General features: G+C 37.6%; 1 protein-coding gene across 12 annotated transcripts in view; it reads right to left on the bottom strand.

The window, feature by feature from the left end:
- Positions 1 to 20,024, bottom strand: part of nfixb (nuclear factor I/Xb) — a 535,801-nt gene that overhangs the window by 70,629 nt on the left and 445,148 nt on the right. For 9 of the 12 annotated variants that reach the window (XM_061885585.1, XM_061885588.1, XM_061885582.1 and 6 more), the window contains 4 exons: positions 18,942 to 19,007; positions 6,292 to 6,366; positions 4,184 to 4,304; positions 292 to 327 (listed from right to left, as the gene is read on the bottom strand). In XM_061885585.1, coding sequence (XP_061741569.1) covers positions 292 to 327; positions 4,184 to 4,304; positions 6,292 to 6,366; positions 18,942 to 19,007 — 298 coding nt within the window. The remainder of the gene's footprint in view (positions 1 to 291; positions 328 to 4,183; positions 4,305 to 6,291; positions 6,367 to 18,941; positions 19,008 to 20,024) is intronic. The other 3 variants (XM_061885583.1, XM_061885584.1, XM_061885593.1) reach the window with 1 other exon arrangement.

Here is a 20,024-nt window from a genome sequence, read left to right as displayed (position 1 = left end):
TACATTTCAGCCGTGGGGGACTGGAAGTCATTTGAGAGCAGATTTTGCCGAAGATTGTATCCATGCTAGAAACCACCCACCAGAAACCAGGCACAATCTACGTAATGCGACATTCTTGTATGTGTTTGCACATTCTTATCGACACACATCTGTGAGCAATAAAAGGCCAGAAAGGGTATGTTTTTTTTTTTATGAATGTGTGTGTGACAGCTTGTTTGTGTGGCTTTTGTGCGAGTGTGATGGCGGGATCTGTGTTCCATTAGTATCAAGGCAGATAGGCTGTGAGTGTACCTCCGTGGGAGACTTGCATAAAGCTCCATTTCAGTCCTGCAGCGTATGTCGAGCGGGAGAAGACGACAACGAAGGGGAACAAAACACCCAAACATTGGACAGAATGACGGATGGATTGGTGGGAAAAATGACAGGAAATGAGAAGGATTAGTGATGACGGAGCGAGAGGGGAAAGAGAAAGCACAGTTAAAAAGGCAGAACAGGCTCAGCATGAAACGACAGTAGAATTCAGAAGTTAAACAACTGGGAAACGGTGAGAATGAATGCATTAGAAGTGCACTTTTAACACCGGAACGCTCAAAGTTTTCTTTCTTCCCCCTGCAATTCCCAGGAGGCAGTCAAAAGGCTGTTTGTTCAAAATTTACCACTCAACGACTGACAACTAGCCGCCTTTCTCTTGTAAATGCAGCTATTACATAGGTATGTGGTGGACCACTCCAATGCTTAGATCAGGGGAAGGAGTATGCTTGAATGATTATCTATTGACAGTTCTAATATTAGCTGAAAATATCTCTGATCTGATTAGAAATATGATTTTTTTATGTAGTTCATATTAAAGTGCTCTTTTGCAAAACTGCCATTAACAATTTACTTTAGGTTTTTATTTGATAGTGTTTTTGTTTCGGTGGTATAGCTCGGTTGGTAGAGCGGCCGTGCCAGCAACTTGAGGGTTGCAGGTTCGATCCCCGCTTCCGCCATTCTAGTCACTGCCGTTGTGTCCTTGGGCAAGACATTTTACCCACCTGCTCCCAGTGCCACCCACACTGGTTTAAATGTAACTTAGATATTGGGTTTCACTATGTAAAGCGCTTTGAGTCACTACAGAAAAAGCGCTATATAAATATAATCCACGAATCCACTTTCTGTAAAACAGGGGTCTCAAACACGCGGCCCGCGAGACGTTATATTGCGGCCCACACCTAGATGTGAAAATGTAAAGTTGGTGCGGCTTGAACGTTTTACATGAATGGCGCTTTACAGCCTCATACTTTTATACCCTCGATTTTTCCAGGAGGTTCCCAATGTCAGTGCCCCTCCAGGGATAATCATTCTCTCGAATTTCACCTTAACAATTATATTAAGAGGGCACCTTGGAGGCACTGCCTTAAGCGTCCTTTTCAACCTGTACAAACAGCGTGCCAGCCCAGTCACATGTTGTCGTCAGTTTTAACAGACGCAGTAAGCTACTGCAAGACATAGTTGATCAACAGCCACACAGGTTACACAGAGTGGCTGGAAAAAGAACTTTAACACTGTTACAAATATGTGCCACACTGTGAAGCCACACATCCGCATCGTAACAACATAAACACAACAGAACGAATACCCACAATCCCATGCAGCCCTAACTCTTCCAGACTACAATATACACCCCACACCCCTATTGTAGCCCGGAAGAGTTAGGGCTGGATTAGATTCTGGGTATTTGTTCTGTTGTGTTTTGGATGTTCTCCCAAAATGTGTTTTGTCATTTGGGTTCACAGTGTGGCGCATATTTTTAACAGTGATAAAGTTGTTTATACGGCCACCCTCAGTGTGACCTGTCTGGCTGTTGAATAAGTATGTCTTGCAGTCGCTTCCGTGGGTCTGCAGAAGCCTCATAAAATATGTGACTGAGTCTGCAGACTGTTTGTATGGTGGGAAAAGCGGACGAGACGTTAGTTTGTAAAAAACGGTAAAGAGAGTGCCATCATGACACGCCGTTACTGTTGTTGTCCAGGTTAAAACCGGGAGAATGATTGCCCCGGGAGGTTCACGGGAGGGTCACTGATATTCGGGTGTTTCCCGGAAAAATCGCGAGAGTCGACACGCATGTTGCTAGGGCGGGAAAGCAATTCAAAGAAGGTGAAATCATTAAAAAGTGCATATTAGATTTTTGTAAGAAAACTTTTCTCGCCGCCCAGCCTCTCCCAGTTTCTGCATCCAGTGGCCCCCAGGTAAATTGAGTTTGAGACCCCTGCTGTAATGTTCTTTTAAAATGTAAATATTTTTCTCACAATATTCCTACGATGACAACTTTTTTCAAACTAACTTTTTTGTAAATAAAAAAACGAAAAAAAAATTCGGAATATTTTTTTACAATACTTTTATCATATAAAATGGCATGATTTGTCTTATAAATTCTAACTTTTGTCTGTAAATATTCCTACAGTGCATGTGTACAATGACAATTTTTTCCCTCACAATATTAATAACGTTTTGTACACCTCCTTCCGCCCCAATGCAGCTGAGATATGCTCCAGCACCCCCTGCAACCTCGAAATGGACAAGCGGTTGGAAATGGATGGAGGGATGGGGAAAAAAATACTTTTTCATTATATATTTGACTTTAATCTTGTAAAATTACATTATTTTGTCTTGTAAAATAAGTAAAACATTCTCAGAATAGTTTTAAAAATCTTGTATGATTTTTTTCCCTTGCAATATTGAAACTTTTTTTTAAATCATGACTTTTTTCACAATATATTTTACTTTGATCATGGAAAATGGCATAACCTTTTCTTAAAAAAAATTAAACCTTTTTCCTAAAATATTTAAACACAATTCCTGTAAGATACCTTTTTTCTCACAAAAGTACTTTTTGTAAAATATATATGATTTAGATTTAATTTTTTCTTGCAATGTTTAAACTTTTTTCTTAAAATATTCCAACATAATTTTTGAAACAATTACAACTTTTATACTCACAATATTAATACATTTTTCCTAAAAACAAAATAAGACTTTTTCCTAATATATTTGACTTTAATCTTGTGAAATTACATTTTGTCTTGTAAAATAAGTAAAACAATTCACAGAACAGTTCTAAAAAATATTGTATGAAATATCTTCCCCACAAAATTGCAACTTTTTTTTTTTTTAAATCAGGACTTTTTTTCCACAATATATTTTACTTTGATCATGTAAAATGTCATAACTTTTCTTAAAATGTTTTTTTTAAATTTTAAGAAAAATGTTCTTAAAGTATTTCAACACAGATGAAGATAACTTTTTGTCACAATATTGCATTTTTCTTTAAGAAAAAAATACTTTTTCCCAATATACATGACTTTGAATAAATTATTTCTTGCAATTTTTAAACTTAAAAAAAAAATCCAACATAAATGTACAATGACATGTTTTTCTCTCACATTTATTAATAACTTAAAAAAAAAAAAACTTTTTCATATGTTTGACTCAAATCTTGTAAAATTAAATGTCTTGTAAAATAAGTAAAAAATTATCCGAAAATTAAAAAAAAAATTGTATAAAAATATTTGAACATATTTTTTTTAATATTTCAACACAATTCTTGCAAGATAACTTTTTCTCACAATATTACATTTTTCAAAAAAAAAAACATAAAAACGAATATTTTCAATATTTATATGACTTTGAATGATTTTTTTCTTGCAATATTTCAAAGTCTTTCTTAAAATATTCCAACATAATTTTTGTACGATGACAATTTATTTCGCGAAATATTTTTACAAACCATAAAAAAACAAGACTTTCTTTCATAATTTACATACTTTTGTCTTGTAAAATGAACCCCAAAAAAACTCAGAATATTCCCTGTATGACAACCTTTTCTCACAATATGCAACTCTGTATGCAGCAATTGCCTCATTAACACAATGATGGTAACAAAATGGGCGATTGACACCTGGGTTAATCCAGCCATTTGGCTTCCTTTTGGGAGTGCTAGTGTTAGGTGTAGCTAATCAATAACCACAACATTAATATATTTAGCTACAACACAAGACTGATAGGAACATATTTTTCTAGCGGTAATGAGCAGGCAACTGCCAATGACACGTATGTTTTACTACAATACAACAGTGCAAAATGCAAATACTTATTTGTTCTTTCAGTATTTTGTTCAGGAGTGCATGTGTGGTAAAACCTGTACCTGGTGGAGGGTGTGGAGGTGATGGAGCGCCGTCCCAGGGTCACCTGGTTGATGTTGTAGTACCCAGGACTGTCCAGGTCAGCCAGGGAGAAGTTTGGGCCAGTTGCCGTAGCGACTGGGGCTGCATATTGCGAGTACACACACCAGTCACACATGTAAATTACACTGCATATATACTTTGCACACATTGGTTATATTTCTGCTTTGTTTATTTTATTTTGCCTTCTGCATTGTTTATATTTGTATTGCATAGTGTAGTCTTTCCATTTTCATTATTATTATTTATAATAATACATTGTAACAGTTTTAGTAAGTAAAAACTATACTTTTTTTTATAACAATAATGATCATATATAATGATCAGAATAGTTTATTTGCATTTATATATATTTATATACTTAAATTTCATTACAAAATTGTATTTACTAAGTTACGATAAACAACACAAAATATAATATTCATTATTCATTATAGCAATTTATTATAATATCCTTTATATACATTGCAATTGCATTCATATCATATACAATTTTTTACAATAATAATATTTTCAAATATTATTCTAAATACCATTTAATTATCTGTGTTTGATCAAGATAGTTAAACTTTTTCTTTTGAAGTATGTGTGCATTTGAATTTAATTATAATAGTCAAGTTACAATAAAAACATGATATTCAATATAACAGTTACTATTTATTATAGTACTAAAATCAATATATTACAATACAAACATACATATATTATTTATGTATTATTATCAATTTCACGCAGTATAATTATTATTTATATATGTATAATTTACTCAGTTTTTACTATATTAGTAATCATATTTAATCATAATATGGTTATATTTGTGTTTATAAATATGTATATTTATTTGTTTGTATTTTATCACAATATATATTGAGTTATAATAATAAAACATGTTATAATTCTGATATGTATTAGTCATTATAACACTTTATTACAATATATTATTTGTATTATTATAATTGCTGTAGTATTATTTACAATATGTTTCAATTATATTAATATTTATACATTGCACATTTTATTCAAGCATTAATAATCATATATAATTATATTATTTCAATTTGTACGTACATAATATTTTTAAAGTTATGTTATAACAATTATAAAAATATTTCTTATCGATTACCATATTCTATTGTTATTATATTAAAGTGAATTATATATATTAAAATGATAATTTCTTATAATGTTTTATGTATCGCTTGAATGGTATATATTTTACTGTATATTTTTTTTAGTTGTTCTTCTTATAATGTGTTAGCATTGCAGCAATTACTGTGAACAGTAAATTGAAAAGATGATTCCATCTGATCTCATGTAAACACCAATAAAAACATCAAATATAGTATTAGCGTATGAAACAAAGAAGATAATATTGTTCCCTTTGGAATAATTAGAACATGTAAAAATACTACTATTAGGCTGATTATGTAGATTTGTTTTTTTTAAACCACTTTTTTTATAGATAAAATTTATCTTTCAATGTGTCTTTGCAAGAGCAATCGTTGTATCTAAAAGTTATATCATTATATAAAGTTAAAGTACCAATGATTGTCACACACACTAGGTGTAGCGAAATTATTTTCTGCATTTGACCCATCACCCTTTATCACCCCCTGTGAGGTGAGGGGAGCAGTGAGCAGCAGCAGTGGCCGCGCCCGGGAATCACTTTTTGGTGATTTAACCCCCAATTCCAACCCTTGATACTGAATACCAAGCAGGGAGGTAATGGTTCCCATTTTTATATACTACTGTATTTGTTACCGGTCTGCTGATTTTCCATATTGCTCAGTGTAGTATATTCTAATATAGCAGCAATACTCAATGGTGCTCAGTTCAACAAGACAACAAAAGAAAGGAATAATTGATATCAGGTTCTGGATGAACATGCAATATAAAACCATAAATCATAATCGGTGTCATAAACGTACATTACTCCTCCCTCCTACTAATTAGTACCAGGCTGCTATGCTGTACCTAACTCGGTTTTGAACAGAGTGTACGCCGTGTCGTGCGTTACACAAATGATAGGCGCGGGAGAGATTGACGAGGGTGAATGATGGCGGTGACTCACTCTGCGACACGCGGACCAGCTCGGCTACGTTCCACACCCCTGAAGTCACGAAGCAGTCCTGGAAACTCAAGTGGCCTGTGTGGGGAAGAAGAAAAAAAAAAAAGTGAGAGAGGGCTGCAAAGCATATGTGCAGAGTTAGATGTGCGTACATTATGGAGTACACGCTCTTTAGTGCACGTGAACACCCGCAGAGAGAAAGCACGGAAAGGGTTGACACGAGGCCGGTGTCATACAGTGCGAACATGTGTTTTCTATAAGATACAGCAGGCCTTTTGGATTCGACATGTTATTCTTCTCACTTTTGACAGTTCAACACACACAAGCAATTAGGCCAAACGAGAGAGTGCATTCCCCGCAAGCACAGCTGTAAAATGTATGCACTGACTGCAGATTCTACAGCAGGTCTGGGCAAAATAGGGCCCGCGGGCCACATGCGGCCCATTAAGACATTCTACATATTTTTTTTAGACCTTTAACAACAAAATTGTCGCCACCATTATGATGTGCAGTGCTGTTTTTCAAATGACTGTAAGTCTTGAACTATAGAAAGTAATTCAATGGTTGCAATTTCCGCTTTTCAGTGATATAAATGGTAAATGGGTTGTACTTGTATAGCGCTTTTTTACCTCCAAGTAGGGCTGGGCGATATTGACTTTTTTTAATATCGCAATATTTTTAGGCCATATCGCGATATACGATATATATAACGATATTTTGCCTTAGCCTTTAAAGGGGAACATTATTACCAAACCTATGCAAGCGTCAATATATACCTTGATGTTGCAGAAAAAAGACCATGTATTTGTTTAACCGATTTCCGAACTCTAAATGGGTGAATTTTGGCAAATTAAACGCCTTTCTGTTTATCGGTCTTTTAGCGATGACGTCAGAGCGTGACGTCACCGAGGTAACACACCCGCCATTTTCATTTTCAAAACAGCTCTGTTATTTTCCGTTTTTTCGACTATTTTTTGGAACCTTAGAGACATCATGCCTCGTCGGTGTGTTGTCGGAGGGTGTAACAACACTAACAGGGAGGGATTCAAGTTGCACCACTGGCAAGAAATCTTCCGCCAGACCCCATTGAATGTGCCAGAGTGTCTTCACATTTTACCGGCTAATCAGACATATTTGGTCGCAGCGTGACTGCCAGCTAATCGATGCTAACATGCTATGCTAATTGATACTAAAATACTATTTACGCTAGCTGTATGTACATTTGAAACTAGATACCCACATTTAATGCGAAACAAACACTTACCAATCGACATATTTAAGTTGCTCCAGTGTCACAAGATGCGAAAGTCCTGATCGTTTGCTCCGCACATTTTACCGTCGATGCTAATATGGCAGCCATGCTATGGGCCACTTCATTAGGTACACTAATGCTATGGCCGAATAGCGTCAATAGCTATTCGCTCAATAGCTTCAGTTTCTTCTTCAATTTTGTTTTCGCTATCTGCCTCCATACTCCTACCATCTGTTTCAATACATGCGTAATCTGTTGAATCGCTTAAGGCGCTGAAATCCGAGTCTGAATCCGAACTAATGTCGCTATATCTTGCTGTGGTATTCACCATTGTTTGTTTGTATTAGCAGCACTGTATGACGTCACAGGGAAATGGACAGTCGCAACGCAAATAGCGAAAATCAAGAACTTTAAAGCTTTTTTTAGGGATATTCCGGGAGGTGTAAAATTTTGAAAAAAACTTCGAAAAATAAAACAAGCCACTGGGAACTGATTTTTATTGTTTTTAACCCTTTTGAAATTGTGATAATGTTCCCCTTTAATGAACGATTAAATGATGCATATAATCACAGCAATATGATGATTCCATGTGTCTACATTAAAACATTCTTCTTCCTATTGTTGCGATCCGTGACTCAGATCTTTACATGTTTATTTTTTTCATCTTTGTTTCATTCTCTTTCTAAACCATTTACTTCCTGTTTAGTCCGTCACCATGGTACTCATCAGTCCACCTGCTACTCCCGGTCCACACACACCTGTTTGTCTAATCACCCTCCTATTTAAGCCAGCCTCTTTGTTCATTTCTTTCTGGGTTCATAGTTTGCTCTCACGCAACTGTGCGGCTGGTTTTTTATAGTTTGCTCTCACGCAACTATACATCTGTTTTGATCGTTTGCTTTCACGCTATTCCTACTATTTTCGCGAGCTCTCACGCTACGCACCTCGTTATTAGCTCACATGCTAAATGTTTTATTTACTTCTTTTTGTGTGCCTACGCGCCAGTTTAATTTCCTATTTTGTATCTCCTAGTTCTCATACTAGTGTCTTTGGTTTGCCTTTTGTTAGCTCCAGTGTTTATGTTATAGCTCTCCTTCTGTTATTTTGAATACATTTATTATATCTTACCTCTTGCTGTATTCATGTCTACGCATCCACGAAGGGACAGTCCCGGCAGCACTGTGCCGACCAGTCTTCACACATACCGCATTAATATATGCTCATTTTAAATGTTCATGCCGAGAAACTTTTATGCTACTACTTTACTGTTTTAATTGATTTTACCGTTTAAAATTGTTTTTAATCAAATTTATTTTTATATTGTTTTTAATATTGTTTTTAACATAGCTGTGCAGTACTTTGGAAACGTTCTTGTAGTTTAAATGTGCTATACAAATAAAGTGGATTGGATTAGAGGGAAATCACAACTAAGTCAATTGACCAAAAGTGTATTTATTAAAGTTATAAAGCAATGGCACAAAACATTCAAGTCATTTCCAAAACATAAATTGCAAGATTGTCAGAGACATTTTAAGTGTCAAATAAAAATGAGTTGCATAATAGGAAATCAAATAGTATTCGTCCTTCACTATGTGGTATGTTACTACAGTTATGCAATTCTCTTCATTCTCTAGCGAGTGACTTTACAAACGATGCAACATATTAGCAGTAATGCTACTTTTTATAGCAACGCTTTTCGCCCCCACACTTGACAAATTACGGTTGCCTGTTCGACATATTCCCACTTGAACCCGAACCACCGCCAGACAATGGAAACCCTGCTGTTTTTATTGAGAATTAAGTCTTCCTTCATTTTTTACCAGATCCGCACCTTCTTTCTCTCGTACGGCTACGTTAGCAGCTAACGTTAGCCACGCCGCTACCTCTCTTCTGGGCGAGGGCGTGTATGTGACGTATGACGTGACAGTTTGTGATGTATGTAAGAATGTGCGCCTGCTTGTCTGTGAGAAAGAGACACAGAAAAGAGCGAGGAGAGCCTGAAGTGTACGCCCGCAGCTAAAAGTCCTGCATGAGAACGTATACTCAAATATTACGATATAGTCATTTTCTATATCGCACAGAGACAAACCCGCGATATATCATATATATCGATATATCGCCCGGCCCTACCTCCAAGGTACTCAAAGCGCTTTGACACTTTCCACATTCACATATTAATACACACATTCACATTCACACACTGATGGCGGGAGTTGCCATGCAAGGCCCTAACAACGACCCATCAGGAGCAAGGGTGAAATGTCTTGCTCAAGGACACAACAGATGTGACTAGGATGGCAGAAGGTGGGGATTGAACAAGGAACCCTCAAGTTGCTGGCACACACTCTCCCAACGGCGCCACCCCATCCCTATATACGAGTTATTGTGGTAATCTACGTCACAGCAGCTCAAACCAGGCACAAAGCCGGGTGGGCGGGGTTTGTTTTCAGAGCAGCCAGCCCCAAACGCGTGTGTCAGGAACAGATGCGGAAGCAAAATTTTACAACAAATTTCTGCATAAAAGTGGTAATATATCATATTGTAGGCGTTAAATTACCCTTTGTATTCATATTTTGCTGTTTGTTACATTTGTGTTGTGTTTTGCTAGATTGTAAAAGATACACAACTATGGAGGAGCGATGTTCATATGTTGTTAATATTCAGTGTTTTATTGTTCATAGTTAATATTGTAAATCCCACTTTCTTTATTTTCATGTGCATTTTGGGTGTCCCATTCAGTAAAAAACTGTAAAATTCCATTCCGTTTTTTTTTTTAGGTGGTCTCTTTTTAGAATTCTTTTAGACATTGTGACTTTTGCTATTAATGCTCCTGAAAAAAAGGGACCCAAACACATACTGTACAGCAGATTTTTACAGCTGAATGTGTATTAGGGTTGTACAGTACAGCGGTATTAGTGTTGATACCGCGTTACTAATGAATCATATTCGGTACTATACCGCCTCTGAAAAGTACCGGTCTCTAAAATGTATACAAACGCCATTGGTGGATGTACACCTAACATCCACTGTAATGATACAAACTACAGGAACGTATCTAGTCGATACTACTATGATTACGTCAATATTTTTTGGCATCACAACATCTTCTTTTGTTTTTTCTAAATTGATATTATGTTTATAAACTCAGGAAATACGTCCCTGGACACATGAGGACTTTGAATATGACCAATGTATGATCCTGTAACTACTTGGTATCGGATTGATACCCAGATTTGTGGTATCATCCAAAACTAATGTAAACTATCAAACAACAGAAAAATAAGTGATCATCATATTTTAACATAAGTGTAGATAGGACATGTTAAAAGAGAAAGTAAGCAGATATTAACATTAAATGAACAAGTAGATTAATAATTAATTTTCTACCACTTGTCCTTAATAATTTTTACAAAATAGCAGAATGGAAAATGACACAATATGTTACTGCTTACATAATTAGGAGACTAATTAGGAGCATTTGTGTGCTTACTTACTACAGAAAGACATGTCTTGTAGGTTCACAATTTTATTTCAGGATAAACTTGCAATAAGAAACCTATGTTTAATGTACCATAAGACTTTTTGTTCAAATAAAGCGAATAATGCAATTTTTTGCGGTCCCCTTTATTTAGAAAAATACCGAAAAGTATCGCAATAGTTTTGGTACCGGTACTAAAATATTGTTATCGGGACAACACTAATGTGTATATACAATTTATATAAACATACACCTTGGCCCCCACAAACACCTTTTTTCTCTCAATGTGGCCCCCCGAGTCAAAATATTTTCCCAGCTCTGCTCTACAGTATGGATTTGTGTGTGCAATAAGTATGATCTCTCTTTATCATTTTCACAGTATGTGCTTGCTGTAAGAGTCACTCAACCAAGAAACATCTATTTGCAACAGGTACACATTGGATTCTTTAGACCGGTGTTTCTTAACCATAGGGCCAAGGTCCTTTGTTGGGCCGCGAGCGCCCCCTAGAGGGCCGCCTAAAATTATCTGTTCTTCAGCTTGATTTGTATCAGTCAGTTGTAACACACCTTTTTTTTTTGACAATCTCAATCAAACAGGGGAAGTCTGGAGCTAAAGTCATAGAGAAGTTTCTTCAGCGCAAAAATTATGACGAAAGTGGTGAAGCTGTATTTTAATTTGCACTTTAATTTTATTGACGTTTATTCAATAAACATTATATTCATTATTAATTTAGTTAGAATGTAATTATTTTAGTACTTCACTTTATTTCACAGCACTTTTATGGCTCTCTTCCTTTGCAGTAAATTTGATGTATACCGTATTTTTCGGAGTATAAGTCACTCCGGAGTATAAGCCGCAACTGACGAAAATGCATAATAAAGAAGGGATAAAACATATAAGTCGCACTGGAGTATAAGTCGCATTTTTGGGGGGAAATGTATTTGATAAAACCCAACACCAAGAATAGACATTTGAAAGGCAATTTAAAATAAAGAATAGTGAACAACAGGCTGAATAAGTGTATGTTATATGACGCATAAATAACCAACTGAGAAGGTGCCTGGTATGTTAACGTAACATATTATGGTAAGACTTATTCAAATAACTATAACATATAGAACATGCTATACGTTTACCAAACAATCTGTCACTCCTAAACGCTAAATCCCATGAAATCTTATACGTCTAGTCTGTTACATGAATGAGATAAATAATATTATTTGATATTTTACGATAATGTGTTAATAATTTCACAAATAAGTCGCTTCTGAGTATAAGTCGCACCCCCGGCCAAACTATAAAAAAAAATGTGACTTATAGTCCGAAAAATACGGTAATCCTTTTCGTAATCAGTTTGACCTTAGGCTTGATTATCATCTTTGTGATGAACACATGCTTTCATATCATTTGACAAGGTTGAACTGTAAATAGGTTAGATATTATTATTGAATAGGATTAAAATCAAGACTAAGATTAATAATTCAGTGTTAATGATTGGGCCCCGGGCCCCTCGGTAGTGGAAAAGTTGGGCCTCGAGGTCAAAAAGGTTGCTATAAAGTGTGAGGCAGCCCTAAAGAGCACTTCAGGACAGAGATGGGAACACTACAGACTTGCACAACCACAAGGTGGCAACAAAAACGACTCAGAGGGCCTGATCTACTAAGATCCAAATAACAAGTGCTAAATAGCATGTGCAAACTATAAAATTGTGGGCCTGATCTGCTAAAGGAGTGTGTGTACTAAAACACATGCAAACTTGATAGCAAATGCAAAGCTGATCGACTTAACGTGTGCAAAGTGGATTGGGTCTGTTAAGTGAGCAAAATAAGGTGTGTAGTCCAAAAATATGCAAAAATATTTGCTGATCATCAAAATGGCCAGTATACCAGGAAGTGGAAAATGCTAATATATTTATTCAGCTCGCGCAATGTGACTTATCAACACTCATCACCGTTTTGCGAGCGCTAGTTAGCGTTTTCTGTAGCACGTGTCAGAAGGATGTGCAATCTGACAGTTTGAGAATCCCCCGTCCTGCGTTTGTGGTTCACCATTTTGGACGATCAAAATTTTTTTTTTTTAGACATAACGTCTATTCCAGGGGTGGCAAACGCCTGGTTTTATCCGACCCGCGGGATGATTTTGTTGAGTATAAAATAAGTTGAAATTTTTAAATGAAAGAAACCGCTGTTGTAAATCTGTCCACTAGATGTCGCAATGGCAATTCTTTTTATCTGTGTAGATCAGGGGTAGGGAACCTATGACTCGCGAGCCAGATGTGGCTCTTTTGATGACTGCATCTGGCTCTCAGATAAATCTGAGCTGACATTGCTTAACATGATAAGTAATGAATAATTCCACTTGTAATAAGTGTTAAAATTAATGTTCAAAACATAAAACATTCTCATGCATTTTTAGTCCATCCATCCGTTTACTACCACACTTGTTCAAGAAGTTGCGTTAAGAAGTTATTTATTTATTATTGGTTAGTGTGGGGCTTGTCCTCCTGGGGGTTTCTTCAGACCACCGAGCACCGACATGAGAGCCCGTTTCAGGGTTACACTATTGTTTTATTTTTCAATAAGTCTCTCCGTTGCTTTCCAGCAATTGTATTTTTCTCTTTCGTTCTCGCTCGCGCTCTGGCTCCATCCCCAACCCCATCTCTCCTCCTGGCTGCTGCTTATAATAGAGCGACAGGTGATTAGATAACAAGGCTCAGGAGGACCATCTACCCAGCTCTCGCTGATTTCGAGGCCGGTCCTGGCCCACCCCACTTCGCTGCAGGCCCGCGGGCCACGCCCCCTCCAGAGTTAGCTTCAGAATAACAATGTTATTACAGAGAATAAGAGACCTATTATACTCTAGAAATGTTGGTCTTACTTACAAATGCAAGCGTTCAGTTGTGTTCAGTGTTAGAAAAAATATTATATGGCTCTTAAGGAAATACATTTTAAAATATTTGGCTTTTTGGCTCTCTCAGCCAAAAAGGTTCCCGACCCCCGGTGTAGATGAGGCAACATATGAAAAAAAAATAAACCAGTGCACCAGTTGAAGAAAATGAGCAAACTACATAAAAAACATTCTGTAATTTGATTTTGATATAATTTTTTTATCTTGATAGATTGAAAACTAACACCAATGAGTTGACTGATTAACATTATCACATAATTTATTCAGAAAGTATAAATAACGACAAATAAAGATAGAATACCATTAACCGCAACATAAAAGTGTAAACAACATTATGATTTGTACATTTTCAGAATGTGCTTGTTTTATTTTTAAACAAAGAAAACAATCTGAAGTTGTCTTTATTTTTAAGTTATCGTGGCATGATTTTACCAGTCCAGCCCACTTGGGAGTACATTTTTCTTCACCTGGCCCCGATGTAAAGTGAGTTTGATACTCTTGGTCTATTCAGCAATTTCCTTTTATAATTGTAAACCTTCTGGATGACTGAAAGGACTGATTAAAATTAATTCAATTGATGCATTTTGGTGTCTGCTGGCATTTCTTTCTTCTTTATTTTGCTATAAAACTTTCTCAGTTATATAATCCATTGTCAAAGTATCGGATAGGGACTCAAAATCGGATCGGATCTGCGCCCCAAAAATAAAATCGGGATCAAAGGTTAAAAATGTTGATCGGGACATCCCCATTAAACACAAGAATTAAATGAAATGTTGGTGTAATATGATTGAAATTGTTTTATAGCAGTTAACTGAAGCAAACAGAATACATTTTTATAAAACTCAACTTATTAAATTAAGAATTTGCTGCTATTGTTGTAACTCAGATGATGTATCAAAGGGACGGCGTGGCGCAGTGGAAGAGTGGATGTGCGCAACCCGAGGGTCTCTGGTTCAATCCCCACCTAGTACCAGCCTCGTCACGTCCGTTGTGTCCTGAGCAAGACACTTCACCCTTTTTTCCTGATGGGTGCTGGTTAGCGCCTTGTATGGCAGCTCCCTCCATCAGTGTGTGTGTGAATGGATAAATGTGGAAGTAGTGTCAAAGCGCTTTGAGTACCTTGAAGGTAGAAAAGCGCTATACAAGTACAACCCATTTACCATTTAAATTTGTGGTATTAAATGCTACATTTTTCATTTTTTTTTAAAACAAAGTGTCTAGTGCACAATAACTAAACAAAAACTAAAACTACTATTGGCTTCATTTAAATAATTTTGATTTTGCCCTTAAAGCCTTCCTGTATCCAGAGACTTACTCCCTGAGTTTGTAAACAATAAGAAAAACAACCCCAAAAATGATTTTGTTATGATGAGAGCGAGAAAAATATCAATCCAATCACTTTCACATCGCTTACATACTGATAGTATACCAGGTATTGATATTATCGACGTCCGAATCGAACAACTCAACTTTACTTTGAAGCTTTAGGGGTTAGCTTTTTCTGTCGTCCTGCTTTTTGTGAGCGTGTAGCGTCCTTAACTATTTCTTTTTCATCTAGTCATCCAGTGATAATAGAACTTGGAAGAAACTTTGTTTATTTTCTGCCGTGGCGGTGAGGATTAGTGTCTTAGAAGCGGCTTGGCACTGTGAATCGGCAACGCGTTCGTCACAATTCGCTCTCAAATTCGAGCCGGTGTTTTGGCAAGACACACGCCCTCCTGGAATTCATGCGACTCCCGTGTGGGTAACGTGGAATACGGACATGTATGGTGTCTTCCTGTGTCGGTGGAGCTAACACGGTGGTCCGCACGTACTGTAAGACGCATTCTATCTATTCATACATCCTACATCCCCCAACCCCTCGTTCGCCATTTCGGTCGCTCCACTCACTCGAGCACTGGGGTTAACCACGGCGGCGACAGCGCATGAGGTCAGTGCTCAGCTAGGCAGCAGCCATGTGGTTCCCATCTTCGAGTAACGTCAGTGTGATTTATGAGCGGCCCACTGCAATCCCCGCACAGTGCAGTACCATCAGCTCCCCTTACCATAATAAACCAAGCCCGACTCTGCCGGCACACTTGCTCACAGAGTAAACAGTGTGTCCAGTAAGAGTGTTGGTACTGTATCAAGATGCTGACACAGCCCTTTTAAAGCCGTTCACGCAAGCATGCGGGCACTAGGGTTGTCCCGATAACAATATTTTTGGTACGGGTACCTGTACAAAAATGTATTCCGATACTTTTCTAAATAAAGGGCACCACAAAAAATGACCTTATTGGCTTTATATCAACAAAAAATCTTACAGTACATTAAACATGTTTCTTTTTGCAAGTTTGTCCTTAAAGGGGAACATTATCACCAGACCTATGTAAGCGTCAATATATACCTCGATGGTGCAGAAAAAAGACCATATATTTTTTTAAACGATTTCCGAACTCTAAATTGGTGAATTTTGGCGGATTAAACGCCTTTCTGTTTATCGCTCTTTTCGCGATGACGTCAGAACGTGACGTCACCGAGGTAATACAGCCGCCATTTTCATTTCCTCGAACACATTGCAAACACCGGGTCTCAGCTCTGTTATTTTCCGTTTTTTCGACTATTTTTTGGAACCTTGGAGACATCATGCCTCGTCGGCGTGTTGTCGGAGGGTGTAACAACACTAACAGGGAGGGATTCAAGTTGCACCACTGGCCCGAAGATGCGAAAGTGGCAAGAAATCTGCCGCCAAACCCCCATTGAATGTACCAAAGTGTCTCCACATTTTACCGGCGATGACAGACATGGCACAGAGATGTATGGATAACCTGCAGATGCATTTGCAACGAAATCGGGTCGCGGGGGCAACAGCCTAAGCAGGGAAGCCCAGACTTCCCTCTCCCCAGCCACTTCGTCTAGCTCTTCCCGGGGGATCCCGAGGCGTTCCCAGGCCAGCCGGGAGACATAGTCTTCCCAACGTGTCCTGGGTCTTCCCCGTGGCCTCGGATAAGCGGAAGAAGATGGATGGATGGATGGCATTTGCAACGATAAAGTCAAAGAAATCACAAAGGTGAGTTTTGTTGATGTTGTTGACTTATGTGCTAATCAGACACATTTGGTCGCGGCGTGACTGCCAGCTAATCGATGCTAACATGCTACGCTAATCGATGCTAACATGCTATTTACCGGCGATGACAGACATGGCACAGAGATGTATTTATAACCTGCAGATGCATTTGCAACTATAAAGTCAACGAAATCACAAAGGTGAGTTTTGTTGATGTTGACTGCCAGCTAATCGACGCCAACATGCTATGCTAATCGATGCTAACATGCTATTTAACGGTGGTGCTAAAGCAGACATGGCACAGATATGTATGGATAACCTGCAGATGCATTTGCAACGATATTACGTTTCCTTCCACCCACATTTAATGCAAAAAAAACACTTACCAATCGACGGATTTAAGTTGCTCCAGTGTCAAAAGATGCGAAAGTCCTGATCGTTTGGTCCGCACATTTTACCCGCGAAGCTAACGCAGCTATTAGGCCATGCTATGGCTATGAATAGCGTCAATAGCTATTCGCTCAATAGCTTCAGTTTCTTCTTCAATACTTTCATACTCCAACCATCTGTTTCAATACATCGTAATCTGTTGAATCGCTAAAGCCGCTGAGATCAGAGTCTAAATCCGAGCTAATGTCGCTATATCTTGCTGTGGTATTCGCCGTTGTTTGTTTACATTGGCAGCACTGTATGACGTCACAGGAAAAAGGACAGTGTCTTGGCAGCGAGCGAAAAAAAGGCACTTTAAAGCTTTTTTTTAGGGATATTCCGGGACCGGTAAACTTTTGAAAAAAACTTCAGAAAATACAACGAGCCACGGGGAACTGATTTTTATTGTTTTTAACCCTTTTGAAATTGTGATAATGTTCCCCTTTACTTAAAATACAACTTAAGAGACAACTTGTCTTGGTAGAAAAGTGGTAGAAAATGTATTATTAATCTACTTGTTCATTTATTGTTAGTATCTGCTTACGTTCTTTTAACATGTTCTATCTACACTTCTGTCAAAATGTAATAAACACTTATTCTTCTGTTGTTTGGATGCTTTACATTAGTTTTGGATGACACCACAAAGTAGTAACAGGATCATACATTGGTCATTTAAGTCCTCTTGTGTCCAGGGACGTATTTCCTGAGTTTATAAACATAATATCCATCCATCTATTTTCTACCGCTTGTCCCTTTTGGGGTCGCGGGGTGTGCTGGAGCCTATCTCAGCTACATTCGGACAGAAGCCGGTGTACACCCTGGACAAGTCGCCACCTCATCACAGGGCCAACACAGATAGACAGACAATATTCACACACTTGGGCCAATCAGGAAAAAAGATTTAGTGATGCTACAAAATATCGATACAATCATCGTAGTATCGACTAGATACACTCCTGTACTTGGTATCATTACAGTGGTTATCAGGTGTAGATCCACCCATAGTGTTTGTTTACATTGTGACGCCGGTGAGCTACGGTGTGTAGTGAAGCATGTTTAACTATTCCTCATCCTGCAGTGATAATGCTACTTGTAAGAAACTTACTTTATTTGTCACCATAGAGGCGAGCATTAGTGATTTAGAAGTAGCTAAAACACTGCAGACTGCGGCTGGACGTTAGCCGCTATATAGCTAGCCATGTCTTAAAGCACCTCTTCCTAAGGGTGTTTCCTTGTTATAACTTAACCTTTAACTTTAGTTTTTAAGCCAGAATTCGTCCGTTCTCCCTTTTTTTCGACAAACTGTGTCTGCATGTAAGTACTCTGTGATTGTGCGCTGCCGGACATGCTCTTCTGGTCGTAAAACCAGCAATGTCACAACGTGGCGACCATGTACCCGTTAAAAAAAAATACGACAGGTACTTTGTAAAGGCGGTACAGTACCAAATATGATTAATTAGTATCGCTGTACTATACTACTACTGATATACCATACATACCTAGCGGGCACTGTAAGGCAGATGAGTGAATGCAAACTTACCGTTCGGCGGGGGCTTGACGTCTGTCTCTCCTTGCTGGTTAGAGTTGTCTGATTGTCCTGATTGTTCTGAAACAAACACAAAAGTGAAGGATTGGAGGTTAGCGATGTGCACAACATGTTGGAAGCAAGATAGTGTCAGAAACAGGTCTTCGGAAAAAAAGTAATAAATACAGTATTTTCCGGACTGTAAGCAGCTACTTTTCCCGATATCGCCCGAGAGAAAGAGGGGCGGTTAATAATTTTGCAATGGAATCCGCTGAAAACGATGTAAAGCGCCGACTACATAGCAACTGATGCTGTGGTCAAAGATGGATTCGCCACAAAACACATTTTAAGGTATTCAACACTCTACTGCCGTCTGGCGGCTAAAGTGGAATGTGCACCCCCCAGTGTGTCACGTTCCATGTGTCGGGTAAACCGTGACAAATGGGGCCATAAGAATCTCCTTCCTACTGTATATATTTATGTTTTAATGATGGTAATATTATCATTTTGAACTGATAATAAATTATTGGACACATTGTTTTAGTACAAAACATTCATCAAATACATTCAAGTTTCAATAAAAAGTGTGGAAATAGTATAACTTAGATTAATCTCACTTTTGAATTTGGATTAAGCACGACTATTTACCGCTTATATCTTGACTGCTCAATTTATATGACCTTATAAAAATACCCCAATATTTAGACACTACTGCAATATTATTGTCAGAAAGCCATACAGTTTTAATGTTTCAATTGATTGCACGTCATTAATTTTTTTAAAAACTCTTTTATATAAAGTCCAATCAGGAGGTTTTCTGAAATGAAATTTATGAGCAAGCACACCAGTCGGAGTCTCCTCACTCACCTTGACATGCATTGATCTGTCCACTGCTCGAATAACAACACACATTTCAGGTAAAAGAGTAAAGTTACCTTAAAAGTAAGTAAAGGTGCATGTGCGTCCAAAATAATTTGTGTGATTAATTTGCGGATATACATAAATAAAGAAATATTTTTCTGTAATTAATCACATGAGTTTACTGGTTGATTTTTTTTTTTTTTTTAAAAAACACAAGTATGCTGTTATTTTTCTACT

Source organism: Nerophis ophidion, linkage group LG23, assembly GCF_033978795.1.
Source record: "Nerophis ophidion isolate RoL-2023_Sa linkage group LG23, RoL_Noph_v1.0, whole genome shotgun sequence".
In the NCBI taxonomy this organism is placed as follows: Eukaryota; Metazoa; Chordata; class Actinopteri; order Syngnathiformes; family Syngnathidae; genus Nerophis; species Nerophis ophidion.
Note: the sequence above shows the minus strand (reverse complement) of the source record. Positions and strands in the feature narration are given on the sequence as shown.